This window comes from Anomaloglossus baeobatrachus, unplaced genomic scaffold, assembly GCF_048569485.1.
Source record: "Anomaloglossus baeobatrachus isolate aAnoBae1 unplaced genomic scaffold, aAnoBae1.hap1 Scaffold_41, whole genome shotgun sequence".
Lineage (NCBI taxonomy): Eukaryota > Metazoa > Chordata > Amphibia > Anura > Aromobatidae > Anomaloglossus > Anomaloglossus baeobatrachus.
Window position 1 is genome coordinate 1,042,192 of NW_027443435.1, and position 20,911 is coordinate 1,063,102.

At 46.0% G+C, this 20,911-nt stretch overlaps 1 protein-coding gene across 2 annotated transcripts in view; it reads left to right on the top strand.

The window, feature by feature from the left end:
- Nucleotides 1–20,911, top strand: part of LOC142277329 (uncharacterized) — a 149,174-nt gene that overhangs the window by 113,056 nt on the left and 15,207 nt on the right. Inside the window, exon 5 of one of the 2 annotated variants that reach the window (XM_075332641.1) lies at nucleotides 4,732–5,693. The exons of the other annotated variant lie outside the window; for it this stretch is intronic. Coding sequence (XP_075188756.1) covers nucleotides 4,732–5,677 — 946 coding nt within the window. The 3' untranslated portion in view covers nucleotides 5,678–5,693. Of the gene's footprint in view, nucleotides 1–4,731; nucleotides 5,694–20,911 lie in introns of those variants that run through there. 2 annotated transcript variants of the gene reach the window in all.

Below are 20,911 nucleotides of genomic sequence, written 5' to 3' on the forward strand. Positions count from 1 at the left end.
CATATACGTAATATAAGTTTGTATAGTTGGTATTTGTACAGTTTACTGATAATGCTCTTCTGACACAGTGTCTCTAGATTTTATAGATTCCTATAATTAACCAGATCATGGCATTTGATAAAGGCAAGAAAGAGTTAACAACAGGACCTGCACCAGCGGAAGTGTCACATGTTGGTGTTGATTATGATGTGAATGAAATGGTTGAGGAGACACGGGTGTTATAATCCGGAACCATGGAAGACCACCACAAATCATTGGCAAAAGGTGACAAGAGCATTGGCAACTAATCTGGCCGCCATCCCATTACTAACCATCACAACTAGAAGTAGCCAAGGGGTGAACTAACATCCTGTGCACCGCGAATCCAGCCGGAGAACTAGCTATCCTAAAGGTAGGAAAGATGAATAATTCTCTGCCTCAGAAAATAGACAAGAATAGCTAGCCCCCCACATTCAAAGACTGCGGTGATATAGGAAAAACACAATACACAGGTAGATGACAGGATTAGCAAAAGGTGAGGCCTCCGCTGACTAAAATAGGAAAGGACAGGAAAGGGACTGATGGTGGCCAGAGAAAAACCCTGCAAAATACCAACTTCCTGATAGTACAAAAAGGCCCTCAGATCGCTTGATCTGAACTCCGTCCTATACCAGGTGCCCTTGTCATACCAATGAACAGAAAACAAGAATCATAACAAAGTCAACAAGCCACAAACACATGGACCCAAAGGAGCTATACTCCACACAGAACTGCAGGGAGTTCCTCAACAATCCACTGAGGGGGAAAATCCCTGCAAGCAAATAAACTGAAACCAACCACAGCAAATGACAAACCCAGATAAACAAAAGAACCAGATAATAAATAAAGAGCAAGCACTTATCTAGGGAAGATGTGGTGTAGAGCAGGATTAAGCAGGCTGGAGATACAAAGAACAACTGACATCTGGCAACAGCCTGCAATCAGACCAGGATTTAAATAAGCAGAGAGTTAGCAAAGGAAACACCCACTGCACAACACACCTGGTCCAAGTCCAAATCATTCCTGGCCACCAGAGGGAGCCTCCCAGCAGCCGAAACATAACTAACATTCACAACAGTACCCCCCTCACCCACACCACCGGGTCGCTCGGGCTGAGCATGATGGAAGGCGCGAACCAACCTGTCCGCATGAATGTCAGAAGCCACAACCCAAGAGTTATCCTCCTGCCCATAACCCTTCCATTTTACAAGGTACTGAAGCTGACGCCTACTGCGACGGGAATCCAGAATTTTTTCAACCTCATACTCCAGATCCCCTTGTACCAAAACAGGGTCAGGAGGCGCTGCTACAGGAACTGCCGGCTCCACATGTTTCTTCAACAAGGACTTATGGAAGACATTGTGAATCTTAAATGACGCAGGCAGAGTCAAAGGGAAAGATACAGGGTTAATAATCTCCAAAATCTTATAAGGTCCAATAAATTTGGGCTTAAATTTATGAGACGGAACTCTCATAGGATTATTTTTAGAGGACACCCACACCATGTCCCCTACTTTAAACCGGGGACCAACAGTCCGACGCCGGTTGGCAAACTTTTGGGCAGTTTCTTGGGACTGAAACAATTTATCCACTACTTGCCCCCAAATCTGCTGCATTCTGTTGACCATCGAATCCACCCCCGGACAGTCAGATGCCTCAAGCTGCCCTGAGAGGAACCTAGGGTGATACCCAAAATTGCAGAAAAAGGGGGACACCAACGTGGTAGAGCTAGCTCTATTGTTAAGGGCAAATTCAGCCAAAGGCAAAAACGAAACCCAGTCATCCTGATCCGCAGAAACAAAACACCGTAAATAGGTCTCCAGGGTCTGGTTAGCCCTTTCAGTCTGACCGTTGGTCTGAGGATGAAACGCCGAGGAGAAAGACAGCTGAACACCCAATTTGGAGCAAAAAATCCTCCAAACCCTGGATACAAACTGCACCCCTCTGTCAGAAACAATGTTTTTGGGAATACCATGCAAATGAACAACATGTTGGAAAAACAAAAGCACCAACTCTGATGAAGACAGCAACTTAGATAGGGGAACCAAGTGGACCATCTTGGAGAATCTGTCACAGATCACCCAAATCACAGTCATTTTCTGAGAGACTGGAAGCTCTGAAATAAAATCCATAGAGATGTGCGTCCAAGGTTTCTTAGGTACAGGCAAAGGCAATAATAGCCCACTAGAACGTGAACAACAGGGCTTGGACCTAGAACAAACTCCACACGACTGCACAAAACGACGGACATCTCGGGACAGGGAAGGCCACCAAAAAGAGCGTCTCACAAGATCCCGAGTACCAAAACTGCCAGGATGACCCGCCAAAACAGAGCAATGAACCTCAGAGACAACTCGGTCTGTCCATTGGTCTGGGATAAACAGTTTCCCTGTAGGACATCTCTCAGGTTTATCCCCCTGAAATTCCGCCAGTGCCAACCGCAGATCAGGCGAAATAGCCGAGAAAACTACACCATCATTCAGGATAGTAGACGGTTCGACAACCTCCAAAGAGTCAGCGCAGAAACTCCTGGAAAGGTCATCGGCCTTAACATTCTTGGTGCCCGGCAAAAAAGAGACCACAAAATTTAAACCGGGTAAAAAACAAAGCCCACCTGGCCTGCCGAGGATTCAACCTCTTGGCCGATTCCAGATAGATGAGATTCTTGTGGTCCGTAAGCACCACAACTTGATGCCTAGCCCCCCACATTCAAAGACTGCGGTGATATAGGAAAAACACAATACACAGGTAGATGACAGGATTAGCAAAAGGTGAGGCCCCCGCTGACTAAAATAGGAAAGGACAGGAAAGGGACTGATGGTGGCCAGAGAAAAACCCTGAAAAATACCAACTTCCTGATAGTACAAAAAGGCCCTCAGATCGCACGATCTGAACTCCGTCCTATACCAGGTGCCCTTGTCATACCAATGAACAGAAAACAAGAATCATAACAAAGTCAACAAGCCACAAACACATGGACCCAAAGGAGCTATACTCCACACAGACCTGCAGGGAGTTCCTCAACAATGCACTGAGGGGGAAAATCCCTGCAAGCAAATAAACTGAAACCAACCACAGCAAATGACAAACCCAGATAAACAAAAGAACCAGACAATAAATAAAGAGCAAGCACTTATCTGGGGAAGATGTGGTGTAGAGCAGGATTAAGCAGGCTGGAGATACAAAGAACAACTGACATCTGGCAACAGCCTGCAATCACACCAGGATTTAAATAAGCAGAGAGTTAGCAAAGGAAACACCCACTGCACAACACACCTGGTCCAAGTCCAAACCATTCCTGGCCACCAGAGGGAGCCTCCCAGCAGCCAAAACATAACTAACATTCACAACACACGGGGGTCAGTGGGTGCTCTCTTGTGGAGACACGGGGGGTCAGTGGGTGCTCTCGTCCGCTGGCCCGGCTGCCTTTAGGAAGACAGCATGGCCCAGGGCTTATCCCAACTGAACGCCTGACCTCCTTAACCGTGGGTGGAACACTACTCAGACAACACAGGATGAGGGAATCACAATGTTAAGACTTTATTGGATCCCCAAACAATTAACGGCATATGACACATAACCAGAAAAACCACAGAATGTAACCAGCAAGTTTCTCGCCCTTCCGCTGGCTCACCAGGGATTAGAATGTCCGTGCCTCAGAGCTTCCAGGGCTACTTACTCCAAACCAGCAGCACCCCGCTTTTGACGGGCACCACCAAATGGAATATCGCCGGATTTAGGAAGTTGGCTGAGAACCGCAAAGCCTGTAGGCAGGTGACTGGATTGTCCCAAGCTGGATTCCTTCCTTAGGTAGTCCTTGGTATCTCAGCCGCATCCTTGCATTCGATGCTGAAGTCCATGTAGTATAATAATCCAGGTTCGGTTATGGCTTGCCAATCGGATCCGAAGATCCTAGATTGGTATCATGTAGCAAGAGTCTGCCCGGGCAATGGACAGTCCTCCATCTTATACCCCTGAGCTCTCCATTCAGACCATTGGGGACTTCACGATTGGTGGATAACACTGGGCTCTAATTGGCTAGATTTCAAGCTGTATATAAAATATCCCTAGTAGTAATGGTCTCTGGCAGAGACGAGGGAGAGACAGCTAAGTTACATTGCATCTAGCAATACACGTAATTTAATGGGAGGTTCGCAGACTTGATTTGTCTGGGTATCTGACCTTCACTGACCAATGCAATTACATGAAACAACAAGAACTGTAACACTAGACTTCTAAGAGTCTTGTAGAAACAATGAGGAGCTTATCCTCCATTTATAAACAAACTATCATCATGTCTGGCTGAATTTTAAGAAACTTAACCCATGCTAGGCACTGACAGTCCATGTCGTCACAATGGTCTTTTTAAACTTGGCATTTATATTATTCAGTTACATGACTAAGACCATGTAATAAGGTCAAAATGCGTCGCTAGTCTATTTTTCTCCCCTGTCTAGGGGCTGTCTGTACCCACCTTATACAATTTTTGTGCACATGGAAATTTTCATTGAAGAATGCCTTCCTTTCTGCGCTGGATTTTTTATCATAGGCCTTTTAAAGTACAACTTTGCTACACACTTTGGAATTTGTATGGATTTATGTGTTTCTATGTGTATGTTTGAGGTTATATTATTATAAACTAATAACTTCAATTTTATTTATGGCAGATGACGGTACCAGGAGTTCAACACAGAATGCTAAGGGAAGTGAAAGTCACAAAGGAGAGAAGCCATATTCATGTTCAGAATGTGGGAAATGTTTTGCTCAGAAATCAAATCTCATTACACATGAGCGAATTCACAAAGGAGAGAAGCCATATTCATGTTCAGAATGTGAAAAATGTTTTGCTCAGAAATCACATCTTATTATACATGAGAGAATTCACACAGGAGGGAAGCCATATTCATGTTTAGAATGTGAGAAATGTTTTGCTAACAAATCAAATCTCATTACACATGAGAGAATACACAAAGGAGAAAAGCCATATTCATGTTCAGAATGTGGGAAATGCTTTCCTCAGAAATCAAGTCTTATTACACATGAGAGAAATCACACAGGAGTGAAGCCATATTCATGTTCAGAATGTAGGAAATGTTTTGCTCACAAATCAAATCTTATTATACATGAGAGAATTCACACAGGAATTAAGCCATATTCATGTTCAGAATGTGAGAAATGTTTTGCTCATAAATCAAATCTTATTACACATGAGAGAATTCACACAGGAGTGAAACTTTATTCATGCACAGAATGTGAGACCTGTTTTGCTACCAAATCGGATCTCCTAAAACATGAAAGAATTCACACAGGAGAGAAGCCATATTCATGTTCAGAATGTGGGAAATGTTTTGCTCAGAAATCAGATCTTGTTAAACATGGGAGAATTCACACAGGAGAGAAGCCATATTCATGTGCAGAATGTGGAAAATGTTTTGCTAAAAAATCAAGTCTTAATAGACATGAGAGAAGTCACACAGGAGAGAAGTCATATTCATGTTTAGAATGTGGGAAATGTTTTGCTCAGAAATCATATCTTATTATACATCAGAGAATTCACACAGGAGTGAAGCCATATTCATGTTCAGAATGTGGGAAATGTTTTGCTCAGAAATCCCATCTTATTACACATGAGAGAATTCACACAGGAGTGAAGCCATAGTAGGTGAATGGAATGTCCGTGTTAGTAAAAATCTATTAATATTTACTATCTGTTAATAAAGAGTTCATTTTATTTCCTGGGTCATTACGGTTGTGTACTTTATGATAAATCATTTGCAAACATTCATTTTTAAGCACTTTTTTTTTTCTATTTTTGATGGGGGAGAACTTTTTTTAAAATTTTTTTTTTTTTATATAGCTAAGTTGTACTCTTTATTCATCCATTTGTGTATTGGTTGAATGAGAGCAAAATCTTGTTAAATCTATACTCCATTTTGTCTTTGTGTAAGGGTACCGTCACACTTAAGCGACGCTCCTGCGATCCCACCAGCGATCTGACCTGGCAGGGATCGCTGGAGCGTCGCTACATGATCGCTGGTGAGCTGTCAATCAGGCAGATCTCCACAGCAATCGGAGATCAGCCACCAGCGACCCGTGTAACGACGCTGTGCTTGGTAACCATAGCACACATCAGGTTACTAAGCAAAGCGCTTTGCTTATAGTTACCCGATGTGTACCTTGGCTGCGTAACCAAGGTTAACCAAGGTAAATATCGGGTAAGTAAGCAAAAAGTGCTTTGCTTTTAGTTACCCGATATTTACCCAGGATACAGTGTGCAAGGAGGCCGACACTTCACCACTCGGCTCCGCCTCCTTCCGCACTCCGCTTGTGTACACACACTCACTTGTCCCCAGCCCTGCAGTCCCCGCGGCACTGAAGCCCTCAGCTCCACGGCCCCGCTCGGCTCCGACCCCTCGCACTCTGCATGTACACACGCATGTAGACACACACACACACTCACCTGTCCCCAGCCATACAGACCGTAGCACTGACGTCCTCAGCTCCGCCCCAGCACACAACGGAGTCCGACAATGAAATTCTTTTCTTTGTCATCCGTTGTACAACGCATCAGTCACATGCGTCAAGTAACGCATGTGACTGATGCAAAACAACGGAAATGTGAACTTAGCCTTAGATAAGGACATGTATAGTTTCAGTTTCTTTGTTAAAAGTGAAGTTCAGGAATGTGAAACTAAAAAGTTTGTATAGTCTTATATAAATGAGTGATGATTATATAATACTTTTTCTTGTTGGAGGCAAAGAGAGGGCTACGTCTGATACTTTGTCTCAAAGTGACGTCTCCTTTACATACATACACGATCTCTATAATTTAATTAGGAACACACACACACAATCTTATATGTCCCATGCTGAATGGCGACAACAAAACCTGGTGCCTGAACAGTGACCCACTATTCCTGAGAATCTCTGATCCAACCACCTTGCCTTCCTCAGAAAGACAACTCAAGCTGTATCAAAAGGTAAGAAGCTTATTCTTACAATATTTGAATTTCATCCTCTGCCGATTTTGCAAATTTTCCCACCTGCAAAGAATGGCGATGGCTGTAATTTTTATTGTAGGTAACGTCAACTGTGACAGAATAAACATAAATACAAATAATTACATTGCATGATTTTTAAATAATGAATTTACATTTTATTACGTGAAATAAGTATTTGATACAATGGAAATACAGAACTTTGCATTTGGTGCAGAAACCTTTGTTTGCAGTTACAGAGGTCAGACGTTTCTTACAGTTCTTGACCCAGTTTGCACACACTGCAGCAGGGATTTTGGTTCACTCCTCCATACAGATCTTCTCCAGATATTTCAGGTTTCTGGGCTGTCACTGAGTCTCAGTTCCTTACAAAGATTTTCTATTTGGAAATGCTTTATATGAAGCCGCTCCTTAGTTGCCCTGTCTGTGTGTTTCGGGTCATTGTCATGCTGGAAAACCCAGCCACAACCCATCTTCAATGCTCTAATACCAAAAAGTTCTATTTTGGTCTCCTGACCACATGACCTTCTCTGGATCATCCAGATGGTCAGTGGCAAGATTCAAATGAGCCTGGACGTGCTGGCATAAGCAGGGGGACCTTGCGTGCCCTGCAGAATTTAAATTCATGACAGCATAGTGTGTCATGGCAATATTTGAGAATGTGGTCCCATCTCTGTTCAGGTCATTGACAGGTCCTCCCGTGTAATTCTGGGCTGATTCTTGACCTTTCTCAGAATTATACTTATCCCCTCCTTACATGGAGCCCCAGACAAAGTAAGATTGACAGTCATCTTCTGTTTCTTCCATTTTCCAATAACTGCGACAACAGTTGCTGCCTTTTCACCAAGCTGTTTGCCTATTGTCCTATATCCTATCCCAGCCTTGTGAAGGTGTATAATTTTTTTTCCTCTGGTGTGCTTAGATAGCTCTTTGGTCTTGGACATAGAAGCGTGAATCCTCCCGGTACTGCCACCGCTGCCGCTGTTTCCACCTCCTGTCCTGCGACATGTCCGCTCCTGTGCGGTGCCATGTCCAGACGGGTGGTTGAAGCAGCTGCGAAATCAAAAGTGAACAGTAGAAAAAAAAATGTCATACTCACCTGTCTTCAGACTCCCGGGACATGTCCGCTCCCAGCTCCTCTTCCCGGTACCGCCACCCCTGCTCCGGCTGTGTGCAGCCTCCTGGGACACGTCCGATAGCTGCAGTACCTGTTGCTGATCATCTGATGCGGTCACCTGACGGAATCAGCTGACAGTTTAGTCCAGCGATGAGGCCGGCTTTTTACCGCCCGGCCGGCTTAACTATCAGCTGATGCCGTAGGGAGACTTCATAAGCTGATTACCGCCGGGTCCTGCAGCGATCGGACGGGAGTCTGCACAGATGTGTGTAGCTTTTTGGGGTTTTTTTCTCCTTTCTCCCACTGATGCAATAGCTGATTGTATAAAAGCCGTTTATACAATCAGCTGATGTATGATGTGATTCACGTCCTTGAACCTGACACATAATTTGATCGCTTTGCCTTCCAGCAAACCGATCAGATGATATTGGATCTGGATTGGACTGCGTGAGACCCTTGACCCAGTATTACTGCGGAGGGTGGGAGGGGGGTTCTTTATTTCAATAAAGATGGAGTCACTAATTATGTTGTGTTTTATTTCTAATTAAAAATATTTTTCTGTTTTTTTTTTTTTTTTTTTATCTTTACTAGAAATTCATGGTGGCCATGTCGAATATTGGCGGGACACCATGAATTTTGGGCTTAGGGCCAGCTGATAACACACAGCTAGCCCTAACCCCATTATTACCTAGCAAGCCACCAGTCAACAGGGCAGGAAGAGTTGGATACAGCGCCAGAAGATGGCGCTTCTATGAAAGCGCCATTTTTTGGGGCGGCTGCGGACTGCAATTCGCAGCGGGGGTCCCAGAAAAAATGGGCACCCTGCGCTGCAGTTTCCAATCCCCAGCTGCCTACTTGTACCTGGCTGGACACACAAATTTGGCGAAGCCCACGTCTTTTTTTTTTTTGGGCAAAAAAACTATACAGTCTGGGATGGAGGATGCTGAGCCTTGTAGTTCTGCAGCTGTCTGTTCTCCTGCATACACTAGTGGAGAATGAGGAATATATTGAAGAAGGAAATGACAGCCTTTTTTGTTGTTGTTTTTATTCTTCACCAATCTTTTATTGGCATTGTTCCCTGAAAAAAAAAACCGCAGTGTGCGAACGTACCCTAAAGCTCCAATTCTTTCCTACTGCAGGAGGATGAGGGACAACACGTAAAGGTATAACTCTATATTCTTTAACTTTTTTGAATAACTATATGCCGGAAAAGGTGCTATATGAATCCTTTACAAAAACCACCCCTGTGTTCTACCTTTCTTTACCAACGTTATTGAGCAAAAACAGTGTTCACAAGTCATATGCAGCTTGGGAGATCTCCCTAAGCATCAGACGTCCTATATAGCTGTTATCAATAGTACACATGGAAGACATTAAATTTTCAAGCGCCTCTAGACAAATCAACAATGCATCATTACCATTTTCTTCCGAAAACTGGGTATTTACTTGATCTAAGGATAATCTTGAACTATCTTCCGTTGGGCAAAAATGTGAATTAATCCTTGTACCTTCTATTTGCTGTGTATAGGCCAAAGCCCAACCTACAGTATCTGTTAATGCTGGTACTGAAAACAAAAATTCAAACTCCGTCTCAATACCTGCATACTGATTGCCAATATCAAAGAAAAGTGATATACCGCCTATACAGTCCCTCCACTGACTCCAATTCCATGAGTCACTAAGGCTAGGTTCATATTTTCCGTTGTTTTGCATCATTCACATGCGTTGCTTGACGCATGTGACTGATGCGTTGTACAACGGATGACAAGTATTGGATGAGAAAGCGGATTCCGGCCGGCGGCCGGCTATTGTGAACGATCAGCTGATTTCCCGGCGGCCGACTAATGAGAGCGATCAGCTGATCACCCGGCAGCCGGCTCATGAGAGCGATGAGCTGATCTCCTGGCGGCCGGCTTATGAGAGCGATTAGCTGATCTCCCGGCGGCCGGCTAATCATTAGCCAGTTGCCGGGAGATCAGCTGATTACTCTCATAAACCAGCTGCCGACTAATGAGAGCGATCGTTCCCAATAGCCGGTGGACGGGCGACCAGCTGATCGTTTGGCCGCCGATGAGCATACACAGTGAAAACATATGGATTGCGCTGCTCAAAAAACGTTACAGGCTGCGTTCCTGCCGCCCGACGGTCAGTCGTTCCACGACTGATCAGTCGGGCGGAGGATGCAGCGCAGCATCATCAGTCACAATCTGCCGCTCATACAAGCATATGGGAACAATGGAATCCGCCAAACGGATTCCGTTGTTTACCAGAGCCGCGGATTGTGACTGATACAAATTGACGGAAATGGGAACCTAGCCTAAAGGGTACTTTACATGCTGCGACATCGCTAGCGATCTCGTTAGCGATGTGAAATTCTAGATCGCAAGTGCGATCTTTTGAGATTGCACATAGGTCATTTTACGTATGTGCGATCTCAAAAGATCGCACTTGCGATCTAGAATTTCACATCGCTAACGAGATCGCTAGTGATGTCGCAGCATGTAAAGTAGCCTTAAGTGAGTCAACTTCTGCTCCGCAGCTATGCTCGAAGCTGCAGCTCACAGCCGAGTCAGGTACACTACTCACTCCCCCTTTTTCTTTGTTTTCCTGTTATATCACAATTTAACAGGGGAAGAAAAAAAATGACGTTATAAAATGACTTATGGGCTGAAGAGCAGAATTATACCAAGCAGATAGATCTTCAGTTAATGGGTTAGTATAGTTAAATAGATAAGGTAGAAAACAAAAGTAAAAAAACTTATAGCAATTATACTTTACAGGATGATAATGTGTGCACAATTGAGACAAAATGAACAAACAATAAACATAAAACAACATAAGGCAATGTGCGCACGTTGCATTCTGTGCAGTGCGGAAACGAACGCACCCTCTGGTAGACTGGACACTGCGTTTGTAAAAAAAAAAAAAAAAAAATTGCATCCACAACGCATGTATTTTGGATGCATTTTTGACAGTGCGTTCCACCGGCAATTCAGATTTGCTACATACCCGCTGACAGCAGACACAGACAGAGGCGGGCGATGAGAATGAACTCGGATGAACTTCACCCGACTTCATTGTCATACCGCCGCGCGGCTCTGTGTGGCGTCCTGATTAGCGGTCACCCGTGAAGGACTCACCGGTGACCGCTAATCCCCTGAGTGACTGAAGTGAGCAGTGCGATTAACGCTGCCGTCACTCAGGTTACCCGCAGCTAGCTGAAGTCCTCCACCCGAGACCGCAACTTACCTGTGACGTCATCTCACTTCACTCGCTTCAGTCACTCGGGCGACTTGCTGTCACAGTTGGAGGATCCAGCGGTGGCCGTGGGTTACCTGAGTGACGTCATTGCTGATCACGCGGCTTACTTCAGTTGCTGCGTGGAGCTGACAGCGGACTGGTCTGTGACCGCTCTTGTCAGCTTCATGTAGCAGAGCTGAGAGCATCGTGGGATGTCGTGTGGATTACACCGGATCTGGATCGGTATTTGGGGGTTAATAAAGTGGTGAAAGAGGGTGTTTTGTTTTGTTTTTTTTGTCTTCCAAATAAAGGATGTTTTGGATGTGTATGTTTATTTTCTTTAACTTACAGGTTAATCATGGAAGGTATCTCGGGGAGACGCCTGCCATGATTAACCTAGGACTTAGTGGCAGCTATGGGCTGCTGCCATTAGCTCCTTATTACCCCGATTGCCACCGCACCAGGGCAATTCAGGATGAGTCTGGTAGAGTCCCGGGACTGTCGCATTGAATGGATGCGGCAATTCTGGGCAGCTGTTGGCTGATATTGTTAGGCTGGGGGGCTCACCATAACGTGGGGCTCCCCATCCTGAGAATACCAGCCTCCAGCCGTGTGGCTTTATCTTGTCTGGTATCAAAATTTGGGGTGGATCGCACATCGTTTTTTTTAATTATTTATTTTACTGCACGATATAGACCCCACACCCCCCCCCACCGGCGACTGTGATTGGTTGCAGTGAGACAGCTGTCACTCAGTGTGGGGGTGTGTCTGACTGTAACCAATCATAGGCGCTGGTGGGCGGGGAAAGCAGAGAATACGAGATTGAATAATGAGTGGCCGGCATTTTCAAAAGAGGAAAATCCGCCGGAGCTTTGTGACAACTGTGCAGCGCAGCGCTGGTGATCGGGAATCGGTGAGTATGAGAGACAGAGCGACCAACTGACAAAGAAAGACCCTACATCGGCAGAGAGAGACTGAAAAGACCTGCGTTTTGTTTGTCAAGAAAACATGCGGAACGCAATAAAAATGCAGTCCAAGTGCATTTTGGTTGCGTTTTGACCCACATCATTGATTTCAATGGGTTGAGAACGCAGCTACAACGCACAAAAGAAGTGACATGCTGCTTTTTTTTCCGCAGCGATTCTTGGCATCCAAAACAACGCAGCGTGTGCATTTAATTTTTGTCGCTCATAGACTTTGCTGGGGAAGCTGAACGCATGCAATTTGTCACTGAAACGCTGCAGTTCAAAACGCAGCGTTAACGTGGGAAAAAACGCAACGTGCGCACATAGCCTAAAAGCTACCTGAGATTGCTAGTTTCCTGTTTATCTCCCCCCAGGACCGACTCGTTCCTTCTATCCCCTCTTTGAAGAGAAGACACTTTGAGATCAAAGGCTCAACTTACCCAGGTATGATGCTAGTACGTTCACTTCAAAGCGAGGAAGAATGCAGGGTTCAGTCTCGGACGGAGGCAAAGAGGAAAGTCCTCGAATTCCGGTTATGGGGCTCGCTAAGGGCCTCCAAATGTTAGAGCCGTGGACTCTATTCCTCTCAGGTAGCAGTGTAGGATTGGACCAGCAGCCGTATCAATCTTCAGAAATCCCTTTCCTACCGCAGAGATTCTGTAGTTGACCGCTCTTACTGCAGAGACTCCATAATGTGACCGCTCTTACTACAGAGACTCCATAGTGTGACCGCTGTTACTTCAGAGACTCCATAGCGTGACTGCTCTTACTGCAGTGACTCCATAATGTGACTGCTCTTACTACAGAGACTCCATACTGTGACCGCTCTTACTACAGAGACTCCATAGTGTGACCGCTCTTACTGCAGAGATTCCATAGTGTGACCGCTCTTACTACAGAGACTCCATAGTGTGACTGCTCTTACTGCAGAGACTCCATAGTGTGATCGCTCCTAGTGAAGAGATTCCATAGCATGACCGCTCTTACTGCAGAGACTCCATAGCGTGACCGCTCTTACTGCAGAGACTCCATAGTGTGATCGCTCCTAGTGAAGAGATTCCATAGCATGACCGCTCTTACTGCAGAGACTCCATAGCGTGACCGCTCTTACTGCAGAGACTCCATAGTGTGATCGCTGTTACTGCAGAGATTCCATGTTGTGACTGCTCTTACTGCAGAGACTCCATAGTGTGACCGCTCTTACTACAGAGACTCCATAGTGTGACCGCTCTTACTGCAGAGACTCCATAGTGTGCCCGCTCTTACTGCAGAGACTCCATAGTGTGACTGCTCTTACTGCAGAGACTCCATAGTGTGACCGCTCTTACTGCAGAGACTCCATAGTGTGACCGCTCTTACTGCAGAGACTCCATAGTGTGACCCACCAAGGTGATGACATACTCCTTTACCTTGTTCTTTTGGCAGGAACTCAGAACACAATGTTTATGTCGCTCCTTTGTCTGTTACTTCTGAGAGTCACAACAATGGCCGCTGACGTCTCAGAACGGTCAATTCAACCCCGACACAAAGGTGATGAGGGGCTGAAATCTTGAGACACTTACACTGTGCACGCCGCAGACAATCTATGAACATCAGAGCCCCCCTCTGCATATTGAGCAGTGCCCGTGGTGATGCGGTGCAGCAGGACGTGGCGGCAGCACATGGGTCGGCAGAAGGTTATCAGAAGGTTATGAAAGACATAAGACGTGTAAAATGTAAAACCTGAATATTTTATGGAAGGTAAAAACACAACACGAGATATACACATGTAATAATACAAAGCCGATATCAGCACTCAGGGGTTAATAAGAAGTAATGCTGCCCCCCCCCCCCCGAACCAAACACTCCACGATCTGTGATAATGAGCTCACGTTGCCATTACCTTTTTTTAACCCATTAATTTGATGAAAAAAATCTCCTTTTGCTGTGTGGAAACCATCAACAAGTAGGCAGCTCCTTCTGAAGGATCATTTACTGTTGGCCTCCCGATGCTAGAATGGGGGGACCCCCCCACCCGATGCTAGAGTGGGGGGACCCCCCCACCCGATGCTAGAGTGGGGGGACCCCCCCACCCGATGCTAGAATGGGGGGACCCCCCCACCCGATGCTAGAATGGGGGACCCCCCCACCGGCTTTTGCTGGGAGGATTTTAATTGACATTTCAAGCAAGTCAGATAAAACATTATTTAACAAAATGAGCTGCAGGGTCCATTCATCCAAGCCACAAGCAGAGTAAAGAGAAAGCAGATATCCTGCTTGCTGATGGTTTCCACATAAGAAGATAGGGGAAAAAAGGGCAAAAGTTCATTATATTTCATGAGGACGTGTGAGGTGTAAGTGCAGAGGGGTAAATATCACAATATAGTATCCAATACATTATACAGTCATATGAAAAAGTTTGGGCACCCCTATTAATGTTAACCTTTTTTTCTTTATAACAATTTGGGTTTTTGCTATTTCAGTCTCATATATCTAATAACTGATGGACTGAGTAATATTTCTGGATTGAAATGAGGTTTATTGAACTAACAGAAAATGTGCAATCTGCATTTAAACTAAATTTGACAGGTGCATAAGTATGGGCACCTCAACATAAAAGTGACATTAATATATTGTAGATCCTCCTTTTGCAATAATAACAGCCTCTAGTGGCTTCCTGTAGCTGTTAATGAGTTCCTGGATCCTGGATGAAGGTAGATTTGACCATTCCTGTTTACAAAACAATTCCAGTTCAGTTAAGCTTGATGGTCGCCGAGCATGGACAGCCGCTTCACATCATCCCACAGATTTTCAATGATATTCAGGTCTGGGGACTGGGATGGCCATTCCAGAGCATTGTAATTGTTGCTATGCATGAATGCCTGAGTAGATTTGGAGCGGTGTTTTGGATCATTGTCTTGCTGAAATATCCATCCCCTGCGTAACTTCAGCTTCGTCACGGATTCTGGCACATTATAGTCAAGAATCTGCTGATACTGAGTTGAATTCATGCGACCCTCAACTGTAACAAGATTCCCGGTGCCGGCATTGGCCACACAGCCCCAAAGCATGATGGAACCTCCACCAAATTTTACTGTGGGTAGCAAGTGCTTTTCTTGGAATGCGGTGTTTTTTGCCTCCATGCATAACGCCTTTTTGTATGACCAAACAACTCAATCTTTGTTTCATCAGTCCACAGGACCTTCCTCCAAAATGTCACTGGCTTGTCCAAATGTACTTTTGCATACCTCAGGTGACTCTGTTTGTGGCGTGCTTGCAGAAACGGCTTCTTTCGCATCACTCTCCCATACAGCTTCTCCTTGTGCAACGTACGCTGTATTGTTGACCGATGCACATTGACAGCATCTGCAGCAAGATGAAGCTGCAGGTCTTTGGAGGTGGTCTGTGGATTGTCCTTGACTGTTCTCACCATTCTTCTTCTCTGCCTTTCTGATATTTTTCTTGGCCTGCCACTTCTGGGCTTAACAAGAACTGTACCTGTGTTCTTCCATTTCCTTACTATGTTCCTCACAGTGGAAACTGACAGTTTAAATCTCTGAGACAACTTTTTGTACCTTCCCCTGAACAACTATGTTGAATAATCTTTGTTTTCAGATCATTTGAGAGTTGTTTTGAGGAGCCCATGATGCCACTCTTCATAGGAGATTCAAATAGGAGAACAACTTGCAAGTGGCCACCTTAAATACCTTTTCTCATGATTGGATACACCTGCCTATGAAGTTCAAAGCTCAATGAGGTTACAAAACCAATTTAGTGCTTTAGTAAGTCAGTAAAAAGTAGTTAGGAGTGTTCAAATCAAGAAATTGATAAGGGTGCCCATACTTTTGCACCGGTCAAATTTTGTTTAAATGCGGATTGCACATTTTCTGTTAGTACAATAAACCTCATTTCAATCCAGAAATATTCCTCAGTCCATCAGTTATTAGATATATGAAACTGAAATAGCAAAAATCCAAATTGTTATAAAGAAAAAAGGTTAACATTAATAGGGGTGCCCAAACTTTTACATATGACTGTATATAACAAAACGCTCAATAAACGTCCCCAGGGGCCACTTCTGTGATTGGCACAACGAGGAAGTCTGATGTGAAGTGGGGGGTCCTGATAATGTTGTTCCCAGAATAGGGACCCCTCCCACTCCAAATACTTATTGTGTAATCCAGTGTTATACTCCAGAGCTGAATTCACAATTCTTCAGGCTTCAGAGCTGAGATCTGACAGCGTCCCCCTTGCTCAGGGTCTGTACAGTGTTTGCTCTGGTGATTTGGGATATAAAAGGAGGTCTGGCATCTCTGGATGTTTTTAGTTTGCAATGGGGGGTATGTTATTAAAACAAAAGAGGGCAGCCAAGTAGTGGACAATCCCTTTAAATGAGCTCCTATAATGCGGGGACAGCTAGGATAACATGTCACATAATATAATATCACCAGAGTGAGCGCTATACAGACACTGAGCAGGCGGACACAGGGAGATGAGATATTAGGGGCGAGTCTGCTGACAGTCATGCTGACTGTTTCCTATACTAGAACTTCAATGTTACAGAAGCAGGACATGCAATCTATAAACCTTGTCAGCAATTTAGTGCCCCCTAGAGGAAGTAATATGCATAAACCTGCCTTTGTCTCATAGTGGGTTATAAATGGTACCAACAGCGCCACCCTTGCCTTTAGGTTATGAATGGTATTACAGTTCAACTCCATTAAAGAAAAGAAGCTGAGCCTCACTGCCACCTATAAACCGTAGACAGGTGAGGGTAAAAACAATCATGTATATTGCTCTACCCCTGTGCATATAACCTACTGGGGGGCAAACTGAAGCCCGAAAACTAAGCCTCTAGGGTCCGTGCTTTTATCCCCTTTAAATATGATACTGGTTTGTATATTATTGATCCTACAATGACGGCTGAACACTCGTGAAGTCAACAGCTTTCCCTCCCGCCCTCCTCACACGTGCACGCTCAGCTCAATTCAGCATGCGTTTCTTCTCCATCCACTTATCTCCCCCATGAACAAAAGGATTAGAATTCAATTGTCTGATCCTTATCGCTCCCTCAATAGGGGGAGAGTCGGGAGGCCCCCATACATTATAGAGGCCACTGAGTATGTGCGACCACCGCTCCTAAAGGCAGGAAACACATATGTGGTCGCACATGCTCAGTACAGCTCCATTCACACAGGGCACTTTGGGAGCCTCATCCTAAATATCCGAGCAGTCAGACCCCCCAGAGATGGTGAATTTATCATCTATCCTGTGAATATGTATTTATGGGACAACCCCTTTAAATATAATAAGTCAAACAGCAACATTTTTCTTTTTGGGTGCTCCTGTCCATCCACACCTATTGACGTGCCATATATATATCAGAGCCGTTGTGATTACTCCCTAATCCCGCCCCCAACATTACCATACACGGCTCTGCCCCGCTCCCATTACCACACGCGGCTCCACCCCCACACCCATTACCACACGCAGCTCCACCCCCACGCCCATTACCACACGCGGCTCCACCCCCACGCCCATTACCACACGCGGCTCCTGCCCCCACCCATTACCACACGCGGCTCCACCCCCACGCCCATTACCACACACGGCTCCACCCCCACACCCATTACCACACGCAGCTCCACCCCCACGCCCATTACCACACGCAGCTCCACCCCCACTCCCATTACCACACACTGCTCCACCCCCACTCCCATTACCACACGCGGCTCCACCCCCACACCCATTACCACACGCGGCTCCACCCCCACACCATTACCATACGCGGCTCCACCCCCACCCATTACCACACGCAGCTCCACCCCCACACCCATTACCACACGCAGCTCCACCCCCACGCCCATTACCACACGTGGCTCCTGCCCCCACCCATTACCACACGCGGCTCCACCCCCACGCCCATTACCACACACGGCTCCACCCCCACACCCATTACCACACGCGGCTCCACCCCCACACCCATTACCACACACGGCTCCACCCCCACGCCCATTACCACACGCGGCTCCACCCCCACGCCCATTACCACACACTGCTCCACCCCCGCTCCCATTACCACACGTGGCTCCGCCCCACTGCTCATTACACACACAGCTCTGCTATATCCGCACTCTAACTCTCTCCTAACCCCACACAGACTTCACCTCATCCAGCACCATGACATCCAGCACAGCAGCGTCCTGCATACACTGAGGAGCTGATCATGTAAACCCCCCCCCGAATCCTCCCCTCCATGTCCAGTGTAGTAACACGGTGATTAATCTGTCATAATGATTAACCCTTACACCGCCAGCCAAGAAAGCCGTCAATATTCAACTCTGCAGTGTAGTGCCACGGTGATTAAATCTTACACCCCCAGCTGTATACAGGTAGCTGTATACAGATCCGGGGTCTGTATACCCTTGGGGGGGAGAACTGTATACCCTTAGGAGGGGGGAGAGCTGTATACCCTTGGGGATTGGGGAGGAGAGCTGTATACCCTTGGGGATTGGGGAGGAGAGCTGTATACCCTTGGGAGAGAGGGGAGCGAGCTGTATACCCTTGGGAGAGAGGGGAGCGAGCTGTATACCCCTGGGGGGAGGGGAGCTGTATACCCTTGAAGGGACAGCTGTATACCTTTGGGGGGGAGGTGAGCTGTATACCCTTGGGGGGAGGAGAGCTGTATACCCAGAGCAGGGTCCTGCATACACTGAGCAGCTGATCATAATGGGTGTGCCGAGCTGGCTGCAAACAGCTAGTTCTCTTCTATACACGGTGTAAATTTTCCTTTGCATTTCTCAGGATCTTATAGAAGCCCCTGAATACCCCAGTGCAATATACAATCCAAAATCTATGTGTCCATTCTAGATATTATGCTGCCCTATAGGGGATGAACACAATAAACTTCATCCGATCTGCACTGATTACGCTCCTGACTCTGCACCTTCCTCCACGACGACTAAAACAAAAGGGAAATAACGAAGGTAAAACCGGGGCGACGAAACCTGATTGTGCTTATACGACTAGAACCGCCCCCGAGGAGCGATCCAGGCTCCGCCTGTGCATAGATGTCACCATGGAAGCGTCCACACTGTGTCTGCATGCAGCCGATACTGTATCATAAATATGGCGGTGTACTGTCCACAAGGGGGTGTCACATCCCCCCGATACAATCTTTTAGTGCTGGGTGTGTCAGGGGATAGGACGATCTCTATTTTATGTTCTTTAATAACGCTGTCCGGGCATTCACCACTGCCTTAAAGGCGTCTTCACTTCCTGGAGCCACGCATTTGTCCGGGTGGAGGAGCACAGCGAGCTTCCGATAGGCTTTATTTACTTCTTCCCTACAAGAGGAACAGTTATTAATAAAGAAGATATTATGCTATAGCGCCACCTAGCAGTAATGATTAATGAAGATATATACAGTATATAAATTCCTCCATTTCATAAGAAAACTAAGTACACCCCCTTTCTTTCAATTCCATGGTTTACATATTGGGATATAATTTAAAAAAATAAAAATTGGTCTTTAGATATTAAAATTAGATGAATACGACCCCAGATGAAGTAAAAGCAGGTTCCAAAAATACAGTTATTTATATACCAAAAACTGAGCCAAAATGTGAAAGCGGTGTATGAAGATTACAGTACACGCATAGGAATTAAGATGGTAAGTGTCAGCCAGCTGTCTGATTAATTGTTCATCAATAAAAGCAGAAGTTTGGGAATTTTGCTGGTCTCAATCATCCAGGCACGAGTTATCACAGTGCCAGAGAGGAAAGACACCAGCATTGGTCTAAGAGAAGCATTTGTGGCCTCCCAATCTGGGCAAAGATATACGCAGTGTACAAAAATAAGGAGTTTATCATTCCACAGCAAGAAAGAGGAGTGGGCACTACCATGCTCAGGTGCTCGTAACTAGTGAGGAGCGGGCACTACCATGCTCAGTAATCGTAACTAGTGATGAGCGGGCACAACCATGCTCAGTAATCGTAACTAGTGATGAGCGGGCACTACCATGCTCAGGTGCTCAGTACTGGTAACTAGTGATGAGCGGGCACTACCATGCTCGGGTGCTCAGTACTGGTAACTAGTGATGAGCGGGCACTACCATGCTCGGGTGCTCAGTACTGGTAACTAGTGATGAGCGGGCACTACCATGCTCGGGTGCTCAGTACTGGTAACTAGTGATGAGCGGGCACTACCATGCTCGGGTGCTCAGTACTGGTAACTAGTGATGAGCGGGCACTACCATGCTCAGGTGCTCAGTACTTGTAACTAGTGATGAGCGGGCACTACCATGCTCGGGTGCTCAGTACTGGTAACTAGTGATGAGCGGGCACTACCATGCTCGGGTGCTCGGTACTTGTAACTAGTGATGAGCGGGGCACTACCATGCTCAGGTGCTCTGTACTGGTAACTAGTGATGAGCGGGCACTACCATGCTCAGGTGCTCTGTACTGGTAACTAGTGATGAGCGGGCACTACCATGCTCAGGTGCTCAGTACTGGTAACTAGTGATGAGCGGGCACTACCATGCTCGGGTGCTCAGTACTGGTAACTAGTGATGAGCGGGCACTACCATGCTCGGG